This window comes from Electrophorus electricus, chromosome 4 (genome assembly GCF_013358815.1).
Source record: "Electrophorus electricus isolate fEleEle1 chromosome 4, fEleEle1.pri, whole genome shotgun sequence".
NCBI lineage: Eukaryota > Metazoa > Chordata > Actinopteri > Gymnotiformes > Gymnotidae > Electrophorus > Electrophorus electricus.
The window spans coordinates 494,843-516,992 of NC_049538.1; the positions used below are offsets into that span (position 1 = coordinate 494,843).

At 42.1% G+C, this 22,150-nt stretch overlaps 1 protein-coding gene and 1 long non-coding RNA gene across 3 annotated transcripts in view; one reads left to right on the top strand and one right to left on the bottom strand.

The window, feature by feature from the left end:
- The window catches only part of LOC118241259, a 29,414-nt gene extending 17,684 nt beyond the window's left edge, over positions 1-11,730 (top strand). For both annotated transcript variants that reach the window (XR_004775941.1, XR_004775940.1), the window contains one exon: positions 11,082-11,730. This is a non-coding gene — a long non-coding RNA (uncharacterized LOC118241259). The remainder of the gene's footprint in view (positions 1-11,081) is intronic.
- Positions 413-5,505, bottom strand: LOC113587912 (ATP-sensitive inward rectifier potassium channel 12). Its single transcript, XM_035525657.1, has 3 exons — positions 5,468-5,505; positions 4,511-4,614; positions 413-4,162 (listed from the first exon to the last, which is right to left on the bottom strand). The coding sequence occupies exons 1-3, from the start codon at positions 5,488-5,490 to the stop codon at positions 2,709-2,711; spliced, it is 1,581 nt and encodes a 526-aa protein (XP_035381550.1). The 5' UTR covers positions 5,491-5,505; the 3' UTR covers positions 413-2,708.
- Positions 11,731-22,150: the final 10,420 nt, after the last annotated feature.

Here is a 22,150-nt window from a genome sequence, read left to right on the forward strand (position 1 = left end):
AAGGTGGACAGATGGAAATAATATATATCTGTGGGAGTTTAGAGCTTTCAAGTGAGAGTTTCCTTCAGTCCAGTCCTGCTAACTGAGACTGTGTGGTGAAGTTGTTACAGGGAGAAAGAGAATGAGTCAATCAGAAGAGAAAACTAAACATCAAAACATGGAGTGAAAAGAGTGACCTAGAGAGCAGGAAACTGGTCATGAATGTTTACATCGCAAGGCTGTGTCTTCTGGTTTGTGCACATTTTATATATATATATATATATATAAATGAGAAGATATGAATCATTATATCGTTCACATATATATGTCCCACATACCCTCTCTTTGTCTTTTGTGGTGTATCTCACTTGTGCACACACAAACTCATACACAAAAAATTTAGTGTAGAGTTTAATTATTATTCAGAAAAAAACATTAGCAATTAAATAATGGTTTGAGGAAGAATCAAATGTACAGTAATTCGCTAAAGTGTAATCAAACAACCTCTGAGTTTTGCTTCTTTAGTCTCACTGCAGCTGCGTGGCTAAAGGAACCGCTTGCTTAGCATCATGCAGCCTGAAGGCTGAAATCACCACTCACCTCCAGCTGTTCTCAGTACTAACCACTGAAATCACTACACACTCTCCTCCAGCTGTTCTCAGTACTGACCACTGAAATCACACACTTTACTCCAGCTGTGTTCAGTAGTGACAGCTGAAATCACACACACTCAGCTCAAGCTAACTCGTGTCGCTCCAGTTACATACATTTGCAGTGTCAGGGCAAAAGCAAAGACATAAAACTTTCTTGTGATTACATCTGAAAGATTATTAAACGTGTTACATTATTACATGTTCCTACCCCTCCAGCTGTACTTAACAGTTTCCACTTTCATCGTTAGCTACATTAGATTATTAAATGTTTTACATTATTACCTGTTACACTGTTACTTGTTACAAAGATTTTCCTAATTTCCTGAGCTGGACTGTAAGTGCTTTGCGTTTCTAAATTTGTAAAGACTGAGTTTTTGTACACACAGGCAAATGGTTTGGGTTGTCTCACACACACTGTCCCAGAGTCGTTGTCCTCAATACACACGCTCTTCTCCCTGAGCGTCATTCATAAACCCCAAACATAGGAACCCGTGCAGACAATGACCCTCTCAAAACAGAACAAGATAGCAAATCCTTATTAACCTCTGTGGTGTGTGTGCTTTATCGTGTTCCAGTAAGACTCCACGCCAGGCTGCTCATCACGTAGGCTTCACATAGCCTGGCAGTAGTGGAAAGGGGTTCTGAGCAGCTTCAGTAGGAGGATCATTATCAGCCTATTCTACTCCATTTTTATCATCTTTCATCATTGTAATTGAGAAGAAATATTTCTCTGTGGCTACATGAAACAATGTAATTGCCCTAGAACTGACTAAAATCTAAAATATCTGAGCCTGGTCAGGGGGATGATGTGTTGAAGCAGAGCTCTCGTTCACTCCTCTCTAAAAGCATCACTGTGTCTTTATACTTCTACAATCGGTGAAACTTTACTCTTCTTCCACCATTGTCCCATTGAGTAAAAATTACAGATGAAAATTTGAAAAAGTAAAGCTTAACAGACTGCCTTAGATGGAATCTGTTGACTGTTACCATGCACTATTAGCAGATTATAATTGATTATATACAATACTAGTTGTGTTAAACTTTATTTCTGAGTGTCTGTTGTGCTACTGATCTTTCATCTTTAATCTACCATTTCATTCATATATTTTACACATATATGTATTACATATTATTTGTGTTCATAAGGAATCTGTGTTAAGTATTATGAAAGTTCCTGCTCTGGTTGTATGTGAGAGAGGGCCTTTGTTCCAGTCTTTGTAAGGGAGTACACCCTGGTATGGTAGTTCTGACCTTCACCACACAGGAACAGAGATAACACAAGGATTGGTAGACCCAAAGGAAGCAGCAACCCACCTTTGTAACTGGACAGAAATGTAAATGAAGTTCTGCATGTCTCATTTAGTGACCAATTGGTTAGGATTTCTTTGTCTCTGATGACAATTTAAGGTTCTCTTTAATCTTATGTATGAATAAACACATGCTCCCCTGCCATGAGTGCTAAAATGTCATGAAAATTTTGTGTTTCTTGAGCAAGACTAAAAGAACACCAGTATCTACCACAATGCCCTTATCAGGGTGTGTAAAAGTACATGTTTCCAACTTTGGTACTGTTTGTTTTTGGAGGTTTTTAGGTGCTATACATATGTGCTATACATTTTCTTTAGTTTAGTTTATTACATAGTCTATAATCTCTTCACCTGAGAGAGATTCCGCCAACATCTACTTGTTATGTTTTGATTCTCTGTACCTTTGACCATTCACTGTTCCAAAGAAAGGATGTGGGATTTAGGTATAGAGATTCAAAACCAACCCATGTGATCAGCCTTCACTAGTCAGATGAGGTGTTCTGAAATGATCTATACAGTCATGGGATACAGCATGGTTGAAGGTCAGTGTCTGTCTTGATGTGTGTCCTCTTCAGAGAGAATCTGTATGGCTTTAGTACATAAATCAGAGCATGCAAGGAGGCCATTTCTTTAACCAGTTGGATTATTGGCACTTGAATCCAACTAAAAATGTGCCAAATTACCAGCCTTTACCAATCTTTGAATCAGCCTTTTCATTTAAGTTAATCTAAAAAGAGTAGATGCTGAGGCTGGATCAGGGGTTGACATGTCATATCTCTGACTCGTTCTTATAGGTGAGTGGATCGAGCAGTATGGTGCTTTGCACATCAAACTCAGTCTGGTTGTCCATGTCCAGCATGCAGACAGTCTCACTGCTGGCCCTTAAGGTCGCTGTGTCCTTGAACATCTGTTGGAAGTCTAAGGTACTGCTGGTCGCAGTCAAAGCTGTCAGGTCTGTGTCCTGCACCGTGAGATTGTCTTCTACATTTTCACTTTCCCTCTCATCCTCATCTTCATCCCCAGAGTAGAGCGCCACCTCGTTCTCATAGCAGAAGGTGCTGGGTGAGTGAGAGGGTTTCAGGTACAGAGTTCTGCAGCTGACGAGCGTCCCGGAGCATGACGAAGATGACGAGCAACAACTCTGATGCAGCTCGCTTAACTCTTTGGCGCTGCAGGCCGGGGTCGCTGGAACTTTGTAGGTCTTGTGGAAGTGAGTGTAGTCCACCTGGTAGCAGTTGTGGTATTCGAAGACGACTGGCTCGAAACGGTGTCCCCAGAGGATCTCGTGGGCCAAGTAGGAGCTGCGGGCCTGCATGGTCATGGCCGTGGCCTCCACCATACCCTCCAGGATCACCACAATCTCAAAGTCATCCGCTTCCAGTTCAGCACGACTTACGGCCCACAGTGGTGAGTCCTGGTCGATCTCGTGGACAATGATGAGGGGTGAGACGAGGAAGAGACGATCGAGGCCCTCATTGTAGCCCACATTCAGGTCCGTTTGCTCCAGTGGAATTAATTCACCCTCTGCGGTCACGTGCGGTCGGATCAGCTGCGCCCGCACATGTGCCTCCACGATGTGGCTCCTGCGCAGGTTCCCCACACGGAACATCAGGCAGAGCTTCCCGTCACGCAGTGCCACCACTGCATTCTCGGAGAACAACAAAGTCTGGTTCCTCTTCTTTGGCCGTGTCATCTTGGCCATGATGGCGCCGATCATGAAGGAGTCAATGATGCACCCTACAATGAACTGTACCAGCACCATTGTTACAGCAATGGGGCACTCCTCAGTGACACAGCGCAAGCCATAGCCAATGGTGGTCTGCGTCTCGATGGAGAACAGGAAAGCCCCAAGGAAGCTATCCACGTGGAGCAGGCATGGTGTCCATGCCTTCTGTTGCTCGCCACTAACCGCTGAGACCTTGTACCGGTCAGGGTCAAAGTCTCCATGTGCCAGGGATATGCAGTAGAAGATCAGTCCAAAGATCAGCCATGATACCAGGAAGGAGACACAGAAGAGCAGCAGCAGGTAGCGCCAACGGATGTCCACACAGGTGGTGAACATGTCCGACATGTAGCGACGTAGCTTATTGTCCATGTTGGAGAAGACAATGTTACACTGGCCATTCTTCTTCACGAAGCGGCTGCGGAGCTGACCACGCCCCCTGGTGGTCATCTTCCCATTGTAGGTGTTCTTTATGGCCTCACCTACCCTGGTGCCGCCCACTCTGGGCAGGTGTCTGAGTAAGGGCAGGCGTCTGTGTAAGGGCACCCGTCTGGGAGAGGGGAGGCATCTGGGTGAGGACAGGTGTCTGGGTGAGGGCAGGCGTCTAGATGAGGGTATGGGTCTGGGTGAGGGGAGGGGTCTGGGTGAGGACAGATGTCTGGGTGAGGGGAGGGGTCTGGATGAGGACAGATGTCTGGTTGAGGGGAGGGCTCTGGGTGAGGACAGATGTCTGGGTGAGGGGAGAGGTCTGGGTGAGGGGAGTTGTCTGGGTGAGGGGAGTTGTCTGGGTGAGGGGAGAGGTCTGGGTGAGGGGAGTTGTCTTGGGGAGGGGACGGGTTTGGATGAGGGGAGATGTCTGGGTGAGGGGAGGTGTCTGGGTGAGCCAGGACCATTGCGTAGTGTGAACATGGCGATCTTCAGGACCTCCACATCTGGAGGAACCGTGCTGTACCTGCAGAATAAGGGATCAGAGACTTCTGGGTCAGGAAACCTGAGTGGAAACAAAGGAGAGAAAGTTCCAGGATGCAGCTGGGTTATTTCAGCAAGCTGAGGGCTGAGAGACAGGAAGTGGACAAGCATGAAGACACCAGCTGTAATCTCATCGCATCCTATTTCTTCTTTACAGCATGCTCCTTAAGGTCACATAATGACTAAGTGTAGCACAGTATCTCAGTAGATGTTAAATCTGCAGACACTAACTCCAAAGTTAAACAGTGACTCACACTTGCTGTCGCTTACAAAGTGAAGTGCTTTGCATAATTGGGCACTGTTTGGGGTACAGGCAGTGTTCGGGTAGAGGCAGTTCTGAGGGTAGGGGCAGTGTTGAGGATGGGGCAGTAGGAACATAGTTGGAGGTAGGAACAGTGTTGGGGTAGGAACAGTGCTGGAGGTAGGAACAGTGCTGGAGGTAGGAACAGTGTTAGGGGTAGGAACAATTCTGAGGGTAGGAGCAGTGCTGGGAGTAGAAACCCCCACCTGGAAACACACACACAGAAAACAAATGCAATACACATACAGTGTTCAATTACAAGATGGAACTGTACATTGTGTACATACATATATACATATCCACATATACATTGTGTATATAAATATAATATACATATATTGTACATACATTGTTAATATTTTTGTATATATATATAGATATATATTTCTCTATGTACCCCTGTTTTTCTTTTTCCTCAGTTTGGACAGAGCACTCTCAACCGTTTCACTGCGAGTTATACTGTGTATGACTATGTATGTGTCAAATAAACCAAACTTGAAACTTGAAACTACAGGATAAAATATAAACAGTGTACCTGCTGGATCGGTTACTGCCCATGGTGTTGACAAGTTGTGACTGACAAGCAGTCAAAGGAGTGAGGTTGTGACTGGCCAGCAGTGAGATGAGCCAGGAAGGATTAGTGCTCTCTGTCTACTCTCCGAGATTTGGAATCGGCATCCTGACAGCCCAGAAGCATACATTCATACTTATCCGGCAACAAACACACACACACACACACACACAAACCCTGCAGAGAGTTTGAGGGAGAAACCAAAAGCTCTACATGTTAGAAATAGAACTTCAGAGCAGTCACACACATGCACACACGCACACACACACACACACACACACACACACACACACACACTAGATTCCACTTGGATGACCAGTGAGTGTGAAGTACAGATGTATGCATGTGCATGTCTGTGCAGATGTATGGGTGTATATCTGTGTGTTTGTGTATGCAGATGTATGCAAGTGTGTGTGTTTATGTGTATGTGTGTGCATGTCTGTGCAGATGTATTGTGTGTGTTTGTGTGTGTGCGCACAGATCTATGTGTGTAAGCCAGTATCTGGACATGGTGTTGAGTGTCATGGTGATGTGGGTCTAAAAATAGTGGTGATGGACAGAAATTTGTTGGTCAGAGAAGGACACACTTAGATGTGAGCTAATTTACCTGACACTTTTATCCAAAGCAACTTACAATTATGAGCAAGTACAACTTGTGTAACTGAAGGTTAAGGGTCTTGCTTAGGGGCCCAACAGCTGCAACTCGGCAGTGACGGGGCTTGAACCAGCAACCTTCCAATTACACACCAAGTATCTTAACCACTGTGCTACCACCACCCTAATGCCAGCCTCACTGCCTTGTGGTTGCACTGTGTCCACACTGTAACATGCATGCACACAGAAAAAATGGGCTTCAGATTCACTGCAGCCAGGCAGCATGTTGAGGTCGGGGCACAGGAACACAAACCCTGACTTTTTATTCACGACCAGCAAGCATTTATTTAGCCACCCATCTGACCACCCATCTATTTATATATCTGTATAGTCGATAATCTATCTATCCAAGTGTCTATGTCTATCCACCTGTCTGTTTATTGATTGAACACTCTAAATTCAATAGATGTGTTATCTGAGTCTGTTATGTTAAACCAATGAACTGTAATGACCCAGAGACACTAAGGGATGCAAAAGTAGAAAGGTTATTACAACAATGTTCATTTTAACATATAATTCATATTATAAGCCTGAATATGAACCAATTAAAGTAACCCTAAACTCAGTGAAACAAACAGGTCAAATATGAATGCTGTATAAGCTATGTTTTTGTGTTTCTGTGATGAACCCAGTGTTAATCATTGTATCAAATCGAGAGAGCAGATCAAGAGATCATTTCATCCAGAAACTTATTTTTCAAATTAGAAAGTAAGTGTTAAAAGGAGCATTGCAATTGTACTAGAATTGTAATGTTATTAGAATTGCAATGTTATTATCCAAACTGTAATAACACCGATCCTTACAAAGATTGTATCAAGTCACTTTGGTTGTATGTTATAACATGTAAATGGTAATGTTTATATCCAAAGTATTTCATTTTCATTTGGATGCTGCCTGGGATGGATGGACACTGTGTGGTGTAGGTGGAGCTGTGTGGAGTTGATGGACACTGTGTGTGTTGGGTGGAGGCCTTGTGGAATTGATGGATACTGTGTGCGGTGGGTGGAGATTGTATGGGCCTGATGGAGAGTGTGTGGAGTTGATGAAGACTGTGTGTGGTAGATTAAAGCTGTGTGGGATGGATGGAGACTGTGAGGTGGGTGGAGGGTGTGTGGAGTTGGAGACTTATGGAGCTAATGGAGACACTACAGATTTCTGTAGAATTTAACAATGCACATTATTCCACCACTGTTTTGATGTTACCATTTTATTAAATATGTGGTATCACAATTTTAAAATAAAAAATTAAACAGATTATATTCATGTTCATTTATAATTCCATTTCATGAGGCATTTTCAAGTATATCAAAATTGGATCTGTTTTTAGTAAGGTTTGCATTTCTGTTTGATAAATTAAGAAGTTACCCAGATGTCTAGTGACTTATGGGGGAGGAGACTGCATACACCCAGGAGCCTGCCCCTTTCCTCTGAGCAGTTTATGGAGCCCTGAAACATCAGTGACATGCTGCTACACAAAATGTCAAAATTAAGTGTAGTTGTTTGTCTTTAAATTTACAAAAATAAGTTTTAAAGAATGCCACTCTGATCACACCGTGCTGCTAGTTTTGTGTCTTTTCCCAATGCTTTCCGTTTACATTGTATACCAGAGCAAACTGATCCATTCAGCTTCATAACACATACGGGACGCAGATAACGTATCTCCAACCACTCAGGCCCCGCCCATCAGGCCCCACTCCTTGCCACAGTGTGCATGGCACCTAGTGTCCAGCCTAGCAGCAACAGCTCAGACACCACACACTGGACACTGGCTGTTTAATTCCCTCCTGTCTAACCAGCACAGCGTACTCAGATCCCACAGTTCCAAGTTAAAAGCAGCTTTCCCCCAGGGCTGTGAGGGAACAGGTTACATTAACAGGTTAACACTTCCAGGTTAAGAGCAGTTCTTCCTAGAGCTGTGTCCTCGATCGGCACTGAGAAAGCAGACTCCCACAGACTACTCTATAATTATGTACTGAAATATTATTTTATTACTTTATTATTCTTATGTATATATGAAAACTTAGTACTGTTTTATGGAAGAGAGCCAAAACAAATTTCTTTGAATGATAGCATGATATTAAAGACTTTTTGTCTTATGTCTTAACTGTTACTGGTAGTGAATTCAGACTTTGGGTTCTACTGTGCCTATTGTGTCTGTGTATACGTGTTTGCACACTTGGGTGTGTGTATCTACCTGTCCATACATCTGTGTGTGAGGGTTTGTGCATATGTGTTTGTACATTTGGGTGGGTCTGTGTCTACCTGTCTATACACTTGTGTGTGTGAGTGTGGGATTAGTCTGTTTCCTGACTGTGTGCACTGTGTGCACTATTTAGAGCTTTTTACCGAACACATTGTCACCTAGTAGCTTTACAGCTGTCCAGCCCATGTCCGGACCAAATGTTTGGGGGGGGGGGGGGGGGGGGGGGGGGGTTCAGTGGGATCCACATCAGTCAATTGATTCCTAATGTACCAGTTTCTACATTGCTGGCTTGAGCAAAGCTTGAGCACAGCCACCCTGAATGACGTTTCTCTGAATTTTCTCTGTGCATTCCTCCTTTATGGAGGGTGTTTGTCTACCACAGTGGCGAGTCCACAGCGGCTCTTTCCTGAACAGAGCACCACAAACTACACCCACACTCCACACCTCCAACCCTCATTCCACATCTCCATAAACTCCACCCCACAGTCCATACCTCCATAAACTCCACCTCAAGCTCCATACCTCCATAAACTCCATCCTTCATTCCACACCTCCATAAACTCCACCCCACAGTCCACATCTCTACCACATGGTCCACACCTCCATCCCATTCTCCACACCCCCATAAACTCCACCCCATGCTTCATACATTGAGCCCTCATTCCACACCACCATATACTTCACCCCATAGTCCACCCCATGCTAAACACCTCCACACCACAGTCCCCATCTCCTGGCAGCAGTGCCAAAGCCTTAACCGATTGGCTTAACTGCACAAAACAGCCCTGAAATGGTTTTGATTTATCACCATGTGTTAGCTCTTCCCCTACTATAAAGTGCTGAGTAAACATCTATAGTGTTAACACCAACATTAACACTATAGATGTTTACTCAGCACTTTATAGTAGGGGAAGAGCTAACACATGGTGATAAATCAAAACCAACAATCTAAAATGTCTGAATTAACACCAGCAGTGTTGAATTAAATCCTACACCTCTGCAGTGCTGATTTAAATCATTAGACATTTATTGTGTCTAATGAAATAACATCTGACATTAAGCTGATGCTTATATCCAAAGCAGCTGGCAATTCGGACTGAGTACAACTTGAGTAACTGATGGTTAAGGGTCTTGCTCAGGAACCCAACAGTGGCAACTTGGCAGTGCTGGGACTTGCACTGGCAACTTTCTATTTACTATTCAAGCACCTTAACAACTAAGCTACCACTGCACATTTGCGATGCTAAATTAAATCATTAAGGACTGAATTAACACCTACAGTGCTGAATTGAATCTTACAGTGTGGGAATAACACCTGTTGAGTAACCTCCATAGTTCTGAATTAACACCCACAATGTTGAATTAACACTCATAGTGCTAAAGTAACACATGCACAAATATATGACATCACAAAAGTTTTAATAAAAAAGGCAAATGGTGAACAGGATATTCAGATATAAAGTTTCATAAAATTCCTATTTTTGTGAGTGTATGTGTGTGACCATACTAAATATGTATAATCAAAATAGGACAATTTTGTTCATAAGCTGATATTAGTAGTGGTTTCAACTTTCTGACTCACCTATATATACTCAGTACCTACATTATTAGAAACATTTATGTCTTTGACTCATTTGTAGGGGTGTAAAGCTTCCTGCAACACTGCTGTGTCTGATACACTTAACCAGCACACTATACACTCACTACCATGACACTGCCACTACAGCAGTCTGACACATGTACACGCACGCACACGCACACACACACACACACACACACACACACACACACACACGCACAAATGTGCACACACACACACACACACACACGCACAAATGTGCACACATACACGCAAACACACACGCACACAGTAAAAAACTTTGTCATGTCCATATTAACTGCTGGATTTCCAAGCAACCATTCAGAGAAAACTTTCCAGGATCAGCTGTGCAATCGATCATCTATCCTAAAAGAAAGAGAAGATACCCTCTTGTCATCCTAATCCGTTCACCATAATCCCTCCGTCCTTATCCCTCTATGTGGCCCCACCCGCAGCTGTCATTTTCTCTGCCCTGGCCCCAACCCCCAGGCATCATCTTCTCTTGTGTCTGTTTCTGCCTGTGTACGATATTGTAGGTGTTTCAGTAGTATCAGTAGTACAGTGTCTGATGTTCTGGTCAGTGTTTCATATTTCCATGCCTCCTATTTCGCTGCCTGTACAGGAAGCTGCTGGTATTTGGGTGTCTACTGTAATCAAAGTGTGTTAATTGGTCATAGTGGAATCTGTGATGTGTGTAAGTGAACCTTTATTCTTACTCTGTGTGTGTGTGTGTGTGTGTGTGTGTGTTGTGTGTGTGAGAAAGAGGACGTAAAATGCTGCGTAGGACTGTGTGAAACACATTCCACACCACACACACTGCAGATGACCAGTATCACAGAGACAGAGAACACAGACACACACACAAAAGACATTCTGCAGAAGACTATATAACACACTAAATCCCCTTCAGAGTGGTGTGTGTGCTTGTGTGTGTGTGTGTGTGGCATAGAGAGAAAGACAGAGAGGAGAGTGCATGCTTCTCTTCCAGTTGTGCTTGTCTTAAATCACAGATTTTGTCTATTAATCTCCATCTTCTAAGAGAGGTCAACTCTGATTAGTAAGAAAGAGATGGTGTGTGTGTGTGTGTGTGTGTGTGTGTGTGTATGTGTTCTGTTTTATAGATAACAACAGTGTGTGGATTGCCTTCCTGAACCGTAAGCTCCCGTGTTGACCTCCAGCTCCTGCTACCACTTGCTACTCCCTCTGGGAGTCCTGGATGATTCGGATATTGATGAGCACACCTTCCAGCAAGTAAAGAGAGTTTTTACATTGTGACAGCATCCCTGCTTGTGAGCTAGGCACAGTTCAGGTCGGGGACAACGGTAAAGATGAACAGTGAAGTCACAGTATGAAAGAGTGGAGGAGAACATGCAGATGTGCGCATATGAAAGGTTCTACAAAGTGATATGTCTAGCTAACTACGAGAGGAATCTCTATATTTGAATGACCAGGTTTTATTGATTTTTATTTATTATACATTGCTCTTTTCTCTGAGTTCCCTGTGATGTCATCAGTCTGCTTGGAAAAAGAAGCAGAGTGGACTTCTGAGGAGCAGAAAGGATTGTGTGCTATTGTGAACTAGAGTTTGGTGCAGGATCAGGAGTCATATTACACACTACATGTGACTCTGTGGACTGAATATTGGAAGCTTTTTAAGGGTTTTATTTTCATAATTTTTATAGTGACTTTCCCTTTCCATTTTTCTTTTTATGCCTGGGGTTTATCTGAATTTTGTTTACCTGTAATAATAAAATTCCTTGATAATACTGACCTTGGTATCTTCTGATTGTGTTCTGGTTTCGGATCCAAAATTCCTGCAATTGTAAAGATGATGTAGTCAGCAGGACCCCCTTTCCACACTATGCAAACAAGCAGTCTAGGGAGGAAGATGTGGGTCCAGCTGGTGCAGCTAGCTCCCATGGATATCTCTAGAGTTTTAGAGGAGGGCAGCTAGATTAAGTTTGGGGATTGGTTGACACCAGGACTTACAGAGACCAAGAAATTTCATGTTATTATTGAGGCATTAGAAGGGGATCCATGAAGGGAAGTATTGCTTTTATATGCTGAGAAAAAAAAACAAACCTCACAGTCCATTTTAATATTTAAATATTAGTTAAATATTTCAGTGTTACTAGCTCAGCTGTGAGAGCAAGCACTGTATTTTAGTTGTACACAGCTGAAATGAAAGATTGTGGGGTCCTTTCTCCTCCCCCTGCCTGAGCTCTACTATAGATAGGAGGAACATTCCCAAGATGAGACCACAGTTAGTAAACAAGTACTCCTAGGCATTAGGGCAAGAACTGTTCAGATGGAGATATAATGGCTTGTGCCATGGCACCCTGCCCTCACATTCACAGAGGTCTACACAGAGGCCCATGCATTAGTGGCAAATTGCTAAGGGCGGGCTAGTGGTATCATCTAGAAGAAGGGTTGCCTTACCAGTGGAACACCAGATAGATTATTTGGAGAAACGGAAAGAAACAGAACACAAGTGTGTCATGAAAATCAAGAACTGATCTCTGCCCTCAGCAAGAGCTTGCTAGAAGAAGTTAGGCACCAGGTATCATCAAGTCCATTACCCAGCACAGAACAAAGATCATCCTTTGGGGAACAACTCCCAGAGAGGAAACACCGATCATCCCTGTGACAGGCAACCTTCCAATGGGACCCACAAAGTAGACCTATATACTGATCATGTAGCAATGCTGGGCATATCAAGCATCATGGCTCAGAAGGGGGTGTAGCACATAACCCTTTAAACTATACCCCCTAGCTGCTGTCAGGTAAGTGTCTTGGAAAAAACATTAAAGAGACTACCAGGGAGATGAACATGATAGAACACTGGCCAGGGCAGAAGTACAGTTAGAGTGGGTAATAGTCCTGTGTATTTTAGATACCGGCTCGCAGGTTTTTAGTGAATATTTTGTACACAATTGACATATTTCCAGAGGGGGACTGAGGAACTGAATTGGTTGATTCATAAGGCTGCAAATGGACTCAATATTCTCTGTATAGGATATGCCATCTTAGTCTTTTCTGTGTCTGGGGTAAGTGTGCCAGGTAATGGGGTAGTTATAATTAAGGATAAATGTTTATGGGTAGAAAAAGCAGTTCTGAGAATGAATATCATTCCTGAATGTTGAGAAGCACTCATTTAGGGAGGACACACAGGAACTAAAGCAGTTTAAGTATCTGTGTCCCCCATGACTAAGAGAGAATGGGAGTGGGTCTTTGCAGTGAGCCATCAGATGACACAAGAAAAGACCATGTAGGAGTAGAGAATGAAGAAAACCAACATAGGGTTATGTATTAATAGAGGGGTCTGGGGAACAGACAGAATGGCAGGTAACCAGAACACTGGCTCACCCCAAAGGTGACAAGGTACCTATAAGGATTCAAAATGTTAGCCAAATACTGTGTATAAGGTCAGGTATTACTAGGTAAGAAAGATCAATTGGTAGACTGGACCCATGAATGTGCTGATGCTTCTGAAAAGCTGAAAAACGCATTACTGAGTGCTCCCATATTAGCTTTTGCTGACATTTCTAAGCCATTTCATCTTTATATAGATGCTAGTTTTGCAGGCCTCAGAGCTGTGTTAGCACTGGTCCAAGAGGGGAGAGAAATGGTCATTGTAAATCCTAGTCAACACCTGCATCCAGCTGAAAGGAACGACTAGAACTTGAGCTTGTTCAAGTTGGAGTTGGTGGTCCTCATATGGGTTGTGATGAATAAATACAAGGATTACTTGTGAGGCACTACATTCACAGTCTTCACTGACAATAATGGCTTGGTCCATCTAGATTCCACCTGTCTTGTAGCTACTGAACAACAATGGCTCAGTTAGTTATCTACCAATTTACTATCAAATACCAACCTGATTTAGCTAACAAGAATGCATATATTCTCTCCAGGTTGCCCCAGAACATCAGGATGGAGGCAGACCATCCTCAACTTGCAGGATGTGCAAGTTGAGGCTTCTGGAGGGACAGTAAGATTGGGGTTGGTAACATAACAAAAAGGCTGATCCAGTGTTACATTTCTTCAGGATTGGAGATGCCTGCATGTAAAAGAAGGGGTATTACAGCAGGAGCAGAGGGGGTTTCCTCAGGTCAGAGATAATTGATTGTAGTTCCTGACACATTAACTTGGTACCTGTGGAAGCGCTTCTATCTGGCCAGCCATATGGGGGCAGATCACACAGAAGTTACTTTTGTCCAAAGTTGGGAGAAAGGGTGAAGGGGAGGACAGCAAATTGTCCAACCTGCATCAAGATTAAGGCTTGACCAGAGGCAAGGGCCCCCTTGAACCCAGTTCTTATGTCTTACCCAGAAATTGTGTCTATTGACAATTTGAGTTTAGGCCTGAAGTCACCTACTCATATGTCCTGGTATCTTCTAGGTATGGATGGGTTATGCTTATTAAAGATAAGGCAGCAACTACTAGTTTGAGTAAGGGTTGATCAAGACATGGGGGTGCCCACATTGTTATCAGACAGGGGTCCAGCATTCAAATAGTCACTGTTGGAACACCTCTGTAAGATGTATGGATGTGCCAAGGCTCATACCACCTCGAATCTTCCCAGGGGTAATAGGGCAGTGAGTAGTTTAATCAGACCCTGCTGTCTCTATTAGGTTCTCTGAAGGAGGAGGATGCATCAAAGTAACAAGACCACTTGCCCACCCTATTATTTGCCTTTACAAGATGGCTCATTTTAGTACAGGCTTAGGTCCACATGTCATGTTGCATGGCTGAAATGCCAGATTGCCTGTGGAGCTACCAGACAAGAAGGTATGACCTGGATGAATGAATCAGCATCCAGTATAAGACTCTGTTGAAAGCTTTCCAACAAGTCATCACACAGGGCCAGAGGAGGCATGCCTGTAAAAAGAAGCCAGAATATGTTGTTACTACCTGTGTGAGATGTTATTATGAAACCTACACTGAAGAGACCAACACACACTGGCACTCCATTGGCTACACATGCCCTTTGTTGTTGCAGTTGTTTTGATATAACTGCATGGGGACTGCCCAGTCTACAATGCACCTTGAAGGAAAGGGTGGACCAGTAAATGATCCATTGCAATAATTTGCACCCGTGCTCTTTTCAGCTGTAGAAATCCCAGATTTTGGAGCTGAGGGGGGTGCCAGAACAGCTGCAAAATTGTGAGTGCCACCATATAAGTAGGACCCTGTTTCTACCTGTCATTATTGCTGATAAGACACATCAAACTACTGCTGGGAGGGGAGAAGCAGTGGTAGATCAGAGACCTGACCATAGTTACCCAGCCTCTGTATTAGACATGAGGTAGATATGGAAGAAGGTTGGGTTCCAGTAAGACATTCATAAGGAGGCCCATAAGGAACAGATAAGAGGAGTTCTAGAGGTGACAACATGGTGACTGGGACAGATACCTAAAAACGGGGGAGATGTCATAGGATAGCATGTAATTGAGCTGAGTCTACAATGTGCTTTACTGCTGAGATGTTTATTTAATTTTTGGTTTACTTTGTGATTTTTTAAATTATTGTTGTAGCATGCTAACTGTGTGGGGTAATGACTGTGAACACACATATACTATAGACCGTCATAACAAATTGTCATGATTGGCCCCTCCTAGCATCCCATCATCATAGTTACACAGTCTTGTCTTTGTTTTGCTTTGCTTCCTTCTTGTTCTGCCCCTCATTTACGTTTCGCTGCCTTTCATTTGTATCATCTCTTGCTTGTTGTCCCTCATATATATATTTACAATAGTTATATATTTATAATTATATATATAATTCTAATAGTTATTTTGCAAAAAAAAAACCTGCTCAATGTATGTCATGTTATTTGTTGTAGCCTGCTTCCCTTTTCTGTTATCGTGTGTTTTTGTCTAATATGATTCCCAGAATTGTTTGTATTGGCTCTATTACCCTGGACCATGATTACGACTGATGATGGATCCATGATTTTGGATTTGCTCTTAATAAATTTCACTCCTCTCAGCATTTGCATCCGTCTCATGATTGCTCCACGTTACAGAATGACCAGCCTACCAAGGACCTAGTGAAGGAGCGAGACTCTTGTATGTGGTTGTTCTACTGGGATGAAAATCTCTCTGTTTGTAGATAGTCCGAGCTTGCCATGTTTCAGCGTGACCAAGCCAGAGCCACAAATCCCCTGGCGCTGCGGGTACAAAGGTGTCTTGTCGTTCACAAAAAAACATTGCAGGAAGTTTCCCTTTCAGCTGGTATTTGTGAAGAGACCACAGGTAAGTGCTATGTGTATAACCATCATGATCAACACTTCAGGGAAGAGCGATCTGTAGTGCAAGATGCGAATAGACGAATGGAATGCACAGATAATCCTTGGTATGGTACTCAGTGTGCTCTCAAGCGCAACTGCGAGCTTCCCATAGCCCCTCTGAGCCTTGGCAGCTTCTGAGTGTTCGATGTTCTGTTCCTGCTCTGGCATCCCCAACTGCACCTGGTTCTCCTGCTGTTGTCTGTTGTTGCCCCGCTCCTGTGTCTGTTGCTTTGTCTGCTCCTGTTTTTGCCCGTTTCTGTGTCTGTTGCTTTTTTTGCCCCTATTCCTGTGTCTGTTCCTGCATCTGTTTCCTTGTCTGCTCCTGTTGTGTCTCCCTTTTCAGTGTCTTCTGCTCCTGCGTCTGTTCCTCTGTCCTCGGTTCCTTTGTCTGCCTGTGTCCTTCCAGCTCCTGTTTTTGCCCCTGGGTCTGCTTCTGTTTCTGCTCCTTGTCTTGCCTGTTCTGTTCTTGTCGTTGTCTCGTCCTATTCCTGTTCTTGGTCTGTTCTGTTTCTGATTGTTTTTTTTTTTCTTTCTGTGCTTCTGTGCTGCTCATTTTGGGAGGTGGGGTACTGGAATAGTTGGCCCCTTCTAGCATCCTGTCACCATGGTTACTCAGTCTAGTGTCTTTGTTTTGCTTTGCTTGCTTGTTGTTCTGACCCTCGTTTGAGTTTTGCTGCCTTTCATTTGTATCACTTGTTCCTCGTTGTCCCTCATTACTCCATGTATATTTGCCCTGTGTGTTCTGTCTTTAGTTTCTGGTCATTGAATGTACTAATCCTTGGTTGGTGAGTTTATCTGTGTTATCCTAGTCTCTGTTGTGTTGACTTGTTATAGTTATTTGTGCAAACTCCTGCTTATGTAAGGCATGTTATTCACTGTAGTCTGCTTCTTTTTTCATGTGTGTCATTGTCTACTATGTTTCTCAGAACTGTTTGTGTTGGCTCTATGACCCTGGACCATGATTATAGCTCTGATTTTGGATTTGCCCCAATAAATCATGCTTTTCTCAACGACTGCTTCTGTCTCATAATCACGCCGCTTTACAAAAATGCGCATGCTACCCCAGGTGATTTGCATTCTCCCAAGACTCTCAGTCTTGGTGGATTCCTTTCCTGAACCGTAAGCTCCCATGTTGACCTCCGGCTCCTGCTACCACTCGCTAAGCCCTCTGGGAGTCCAGGATGATATGGATATTGATGACCTTCCAGCAGGTAAAGGGAAGTAAATAGTACTTTTCACTGTTGTTGTGAATGAGCATCAGAAAAGAGTGTTTTACCTTGTTTTACCATACTCATATTGCATATTTCAACCTTTGTAAGGGTTTTATTTTCTTACTTGTTTTCTTTAGTTTTAATTGTGATTTTTCCACTGCTGCAGCCTTACTACTGAGCACTGCTACAGTATCACTACTCAACCCTGTAACAGCATTGCTACACAACACTATAACAGCGTCACTAACCAATACTGTCTCAGCATCATTACCCAACATTGCTATTTTATCTCTAAAGTACATTTCTACAGGAGGGGACTGAACACAGTATAAACTTAATAAAAACTGACAAACATCTTCTCCCACCCTTACTCCGTCCTCCCCTCTCCTCCCCTCTCTCTATGCCCCTCCCCCCCATTCCAGTTTGTTTCACTCAGCAGGTGTGTCCAGCATATGTAAGGATTTAACATAACAGCAAACAGAGTGATTGAAGAATGAATTTGGCATTTCATTACAATTCCACCTTTCTAATTCGCGCTGTTCTTTTCTCCTCTTGTGAAAGACACCCCCCACACCCACCCCAATGTCATTCCCACACTCTTTCCTTTGTTAGAGGTTGATAGTTCCTGCATCGTTCAATTTAGTGGCCAGTGCTGCTTTCAATCACTTTTTTTTGTAATTTATTCTCTTGTTCTAAATTATCATTCATTTAATCATATTTATAATATTTGTCAAAGCTGGGTAGCCCTATACAGTCACTATGCAAATTAGACAAGGGCCACACCTTTGTCTCAAAGTGGCTGTCTTCACAGAGAGAATGAACCAGAACTAGGAGGGGCCTTACTTGGCTCATGGGTCATGTAGGAGGGGCCTTACTTGGCTCAAGGGTCAGGTAGGAGGGGCCCTGAGATGAATTTTGCTTATGGCCAAGTGCCTGACTAAACCATGTGGAGGCCACTAGGCAGTCGGAATCTCACAGTCTGGTGACCATAGGCCAGTGTCCATAATCTGGTGCCTACACTGCCTATTTGGTTATCTGGCAGTTAGGACCAGCTCTAACATGGTAAACAAGTCTGATATTCCTGGTAAACATGTCTGATATTTGTGGTAAATGAGGTGGTGTGCTTTGTTTTCACTACTTGAGCATAAGGCATGAGAAGTGTGTGTGCCTGCATGTTACCCACCTCATGTCACTACTGTCAGTGATTGTGGGAATAGTCAAGCTAAATGCTACTTTCAGAACTTAATGTAACTGGGGGCCATGTGGTACATATTACTGTAAATTGAGATATGCGATTACCAATTTTTAGAACGATGTCGTTTTTATGGGGAAGTTTAATCAAAACTAGTTAAAATTATTAATGTACTATTTTAAATAGTTTCAAAACAAACAAGTATAAATTGACCAAGCTCACCTGATAACTATAAATGGAGGAGATGTGTCGTCTGGTCAAGTGGTTTCCTCTCGACGGGACACACTGAGTCTGATTCAGGACTGAGACCAGGACACACTGAGTCAAGACCAAGACTTTTAGTAGTCAAGTCTGAGTCAAAACTGAGACCAGATTAAGATTTTTTTCATAAAAAAAGAAAATGGAAAAATTAAATTTGTTTGTAATTCATTGTACATTCATTATCATTCATTGTACATGATATACTAATAAATAATATAATAATTTAATTATTTATTTTGGAAAATGTATCATTTAAATAATCTAGAATTATTATTAATCATTATTACATTATAGTCTTTGTTAGTCTAAGACACTGTAACTTTTGGTAGCAAATGATGGTGAGGTAATTATGTATCCCTCCTTCATTAAATCTTATTCAGAAGTCATCACATGAAGTCACATAAACATAAACTAACAGTATGCATACATTTTTACTGCTAAATGAAAATATAGTAATACATTTCAATCTTCCATCAAACAAAACTACACCATTAGCCATCATGGAAAAGGGCAGTTAGGTCCTCATAAGTATCCACAATAGCTTCTGCTTAAAATATGGTTAGCAGCAAAGTGTACAGTGACTCCCTTCAAATCTTTATTTTTTAATTCCCAATTAGCTAACGTCACCTAGTTAACGTCATCGCCCATTTTCTACTGAAAAGCAGTGCTTACCTCTCCTTGTGCTTTCTGTCCAGATGACTGCAAAAATCAGACGTGGTCTCTGTTGATGAAATGCGGCGGAATTCACTTTCGTCTGAACACGTTCTTCTTTAGAAAAGTTCTGCACAGAAATTCACGGCGCTTCACATAACTGAAGAGGATAATTCCAGATTTTGCACACATTCTGATGTAAATTGGCTCAGCGAGCAAGTGGAAATGGACATTTGCAATCTTAACTCGACTTGTGCTCATTGATTGGATGTAGAACGAGATGAGCAGTGACTTAGCTTTTCCTGTTATCCAATCTGAGTGCAGATTGTATTTAAGCATGTAGAAATATTACTGTTTTACTCTTTGAACGGGTGGTTGATATTCAATAATGATAGAAAAAAAGTTTTCTAAATACCTCATTCGTAGGCATCGATTTCTGATCCACCTTACACCGAAACCGAGATAAGCCCGGAAATCGCGATGCTGCACAACTCTCCTCGGCGTAAGTACAGGTATAACACTGTTGCCCGTGTTCTCTTAGCACAAAACGACATATCCATCTTTAAGATTTAATAATGATCAACGCACGGGGTAGCAAATTATGAAGCATACTGCAATGTATATTGCAGCAGTATAATCTTTTCTTTTGATTTCTTAATAATCTGTTTGCTATCCTATTATTCTCTGTCTCTGAACTCTATTCACACACAAACACACACAGTTCCTTTCCTCTCCGTCACAGATCTGAGTCCCCGTTCATCTGAAATGTTGTGTCAGTCTCCCAGGCGTGAGAGTGAAACAAGGGAAAGGAAGGGAGTGACTGGGAAAGAGCCTGGGCTTAACACTTTGTGCTTTTACATATAGAACAAATATAGCACTTTTACATATAGCACAAATATAGCACTTTTACATATAGCACAAATATAGCACTTTTACATATAGCACAAATATAGCACTTTTACATATAGAACAAATATAGCACTTTTACATATAGAACAAATATAGCACTTTTACATATAGCACAAATATAGCACTTTTACATATAGCACAAATATAGCACTTTTACATATAGCACAAATATAGCACTTTTACATATAGCACAAATATAGCACTTTTACATATAGCACAAATATAGCACTTTTACATATAGAACAAATATAGCACTTTTACATATAGAACAAATATAGCACTTTTACATATAGAACAAATATAGCACTTTTACATATAGAACAAATATAGCACTTTTACATATAGCACATATATTTACATTTAATTCACTGAAGAAAACTTTGAATTTAAGTTTAAGGTTTGAGATTATGTCCCGGAAACTAGTCTTTTGCGTGGTGGCTGGTAGATGTAGTTTTACGTACTTCATGTAGTTTTATATAGACTTTTTATTATTTGTTTGCTTTTTAAAAATGTTTTAACCAAAATCAGGTGACAATCTAAGACACACTCATACTCTACCTCTTTCTCTCTTCCCTAAAATCAATCGCCAAAAACATTTTGTAGCATTTATCAAGGACTAACACAAAATTGTACTTGATTAATAGATTTTTTTCAATACTACAGTATTTAAAGCAGATTAGGTTTTTTGATGTTTCAGAAATCCTTGAAAACTGAAATATATGTGATTTTAATCATCATTTTTGTATTTTTTAAAACTTCTTTCCTTTAAATGGTAGCACATGCATTTTCCTAATGCATTAGTGTCACTGTTGTTTAATTTTGAAGGACATTTGCTAACTAATCTGTTCTTGTTTATAATGTAAAGGAATAAACAAGACTTTGTTTGTGAGACTTTGTTCTGAACAACTATCATAGTGCAAAACTTGTCAGTTCTGGCTATTGAATTCAGGTTTTTGGAACCTAATGTATGTGATTATTGTCTCATGTCTGACTGTGTGTGTTATTCTCCAACCGAAGGTCTGTCCTCTGTCTCACCCTCTCACACACTCTTTGTATCTTCATTCCTTCCCGAGGGACACTAACTATAGCCAGGACTTTTATGTAACATTGTCCTCTGTAAAGCATAAATAGCAAAGAGTGCAATTTCGTGTGTCTGGGATATCTTCTTTCACCACAACATTCGTTTATGTTACGTCAGACCCTGTAGTTGTGCTTGAAGATTCCAGGCTCCATTGTCAAGTGGATGAACATGCTAATAATCAAGCCAAACCCTTCATATTAGAACTATAATTTATGGACTGATGATCAACAGGTAATTACTGTCTACTCTTCACGCTATTGTCTGAGGGATTTCAGAGAAGCAGCTAAAGAGTTACTATAGAAATGTGTGTTGTGTGTTATATGTGTGAGTGAGTGTGTGTGTGGTGTGTGAGTGCATTTGTGTGTGTCTGTATAGTGTGTGTGTGAGAGAGTGAGTGTGTTGTTCTGCAGGGTAAATTACATGGTGGAGTCTCTTATACTCAGTAGTCTGTGGGTAGATTGAAGTCAGACTCCTGATATATCAGACTTAGCTACTGCAGGACTGTGGGTGGGTGGGTGGAGAGAAAGACAAGGAAGGGGGAGGTGGAGAGAGGGGGCGGAGAGAGAAGTGGGTGGAGAGAGAGGTGGGTGGAG

Excerpts from the sequence above, each read along its gene's own strand:
- LOC113587912 (XM_035525657.1), bottom strand. The coding sequence starts at position 5,490 with ATGGGCAGTAACCGATCCAGCAG. Across the intron at positions 4,615-5,467 it reads GGCAGTAACCGATCCAGCAG|GTACAGCACGGTTCCTCCAG; the intron begins GTACACTGTTTA and ends CTTATTCTGCAG. Across the intron at positions 4,163-4,510 it reads CCCCTCACCCAGACATCTCC|TGGGCGGCACCAGGGTAGGT; the intron begins CCTCATCCAAAC and ends ACCTGCCCAGAG.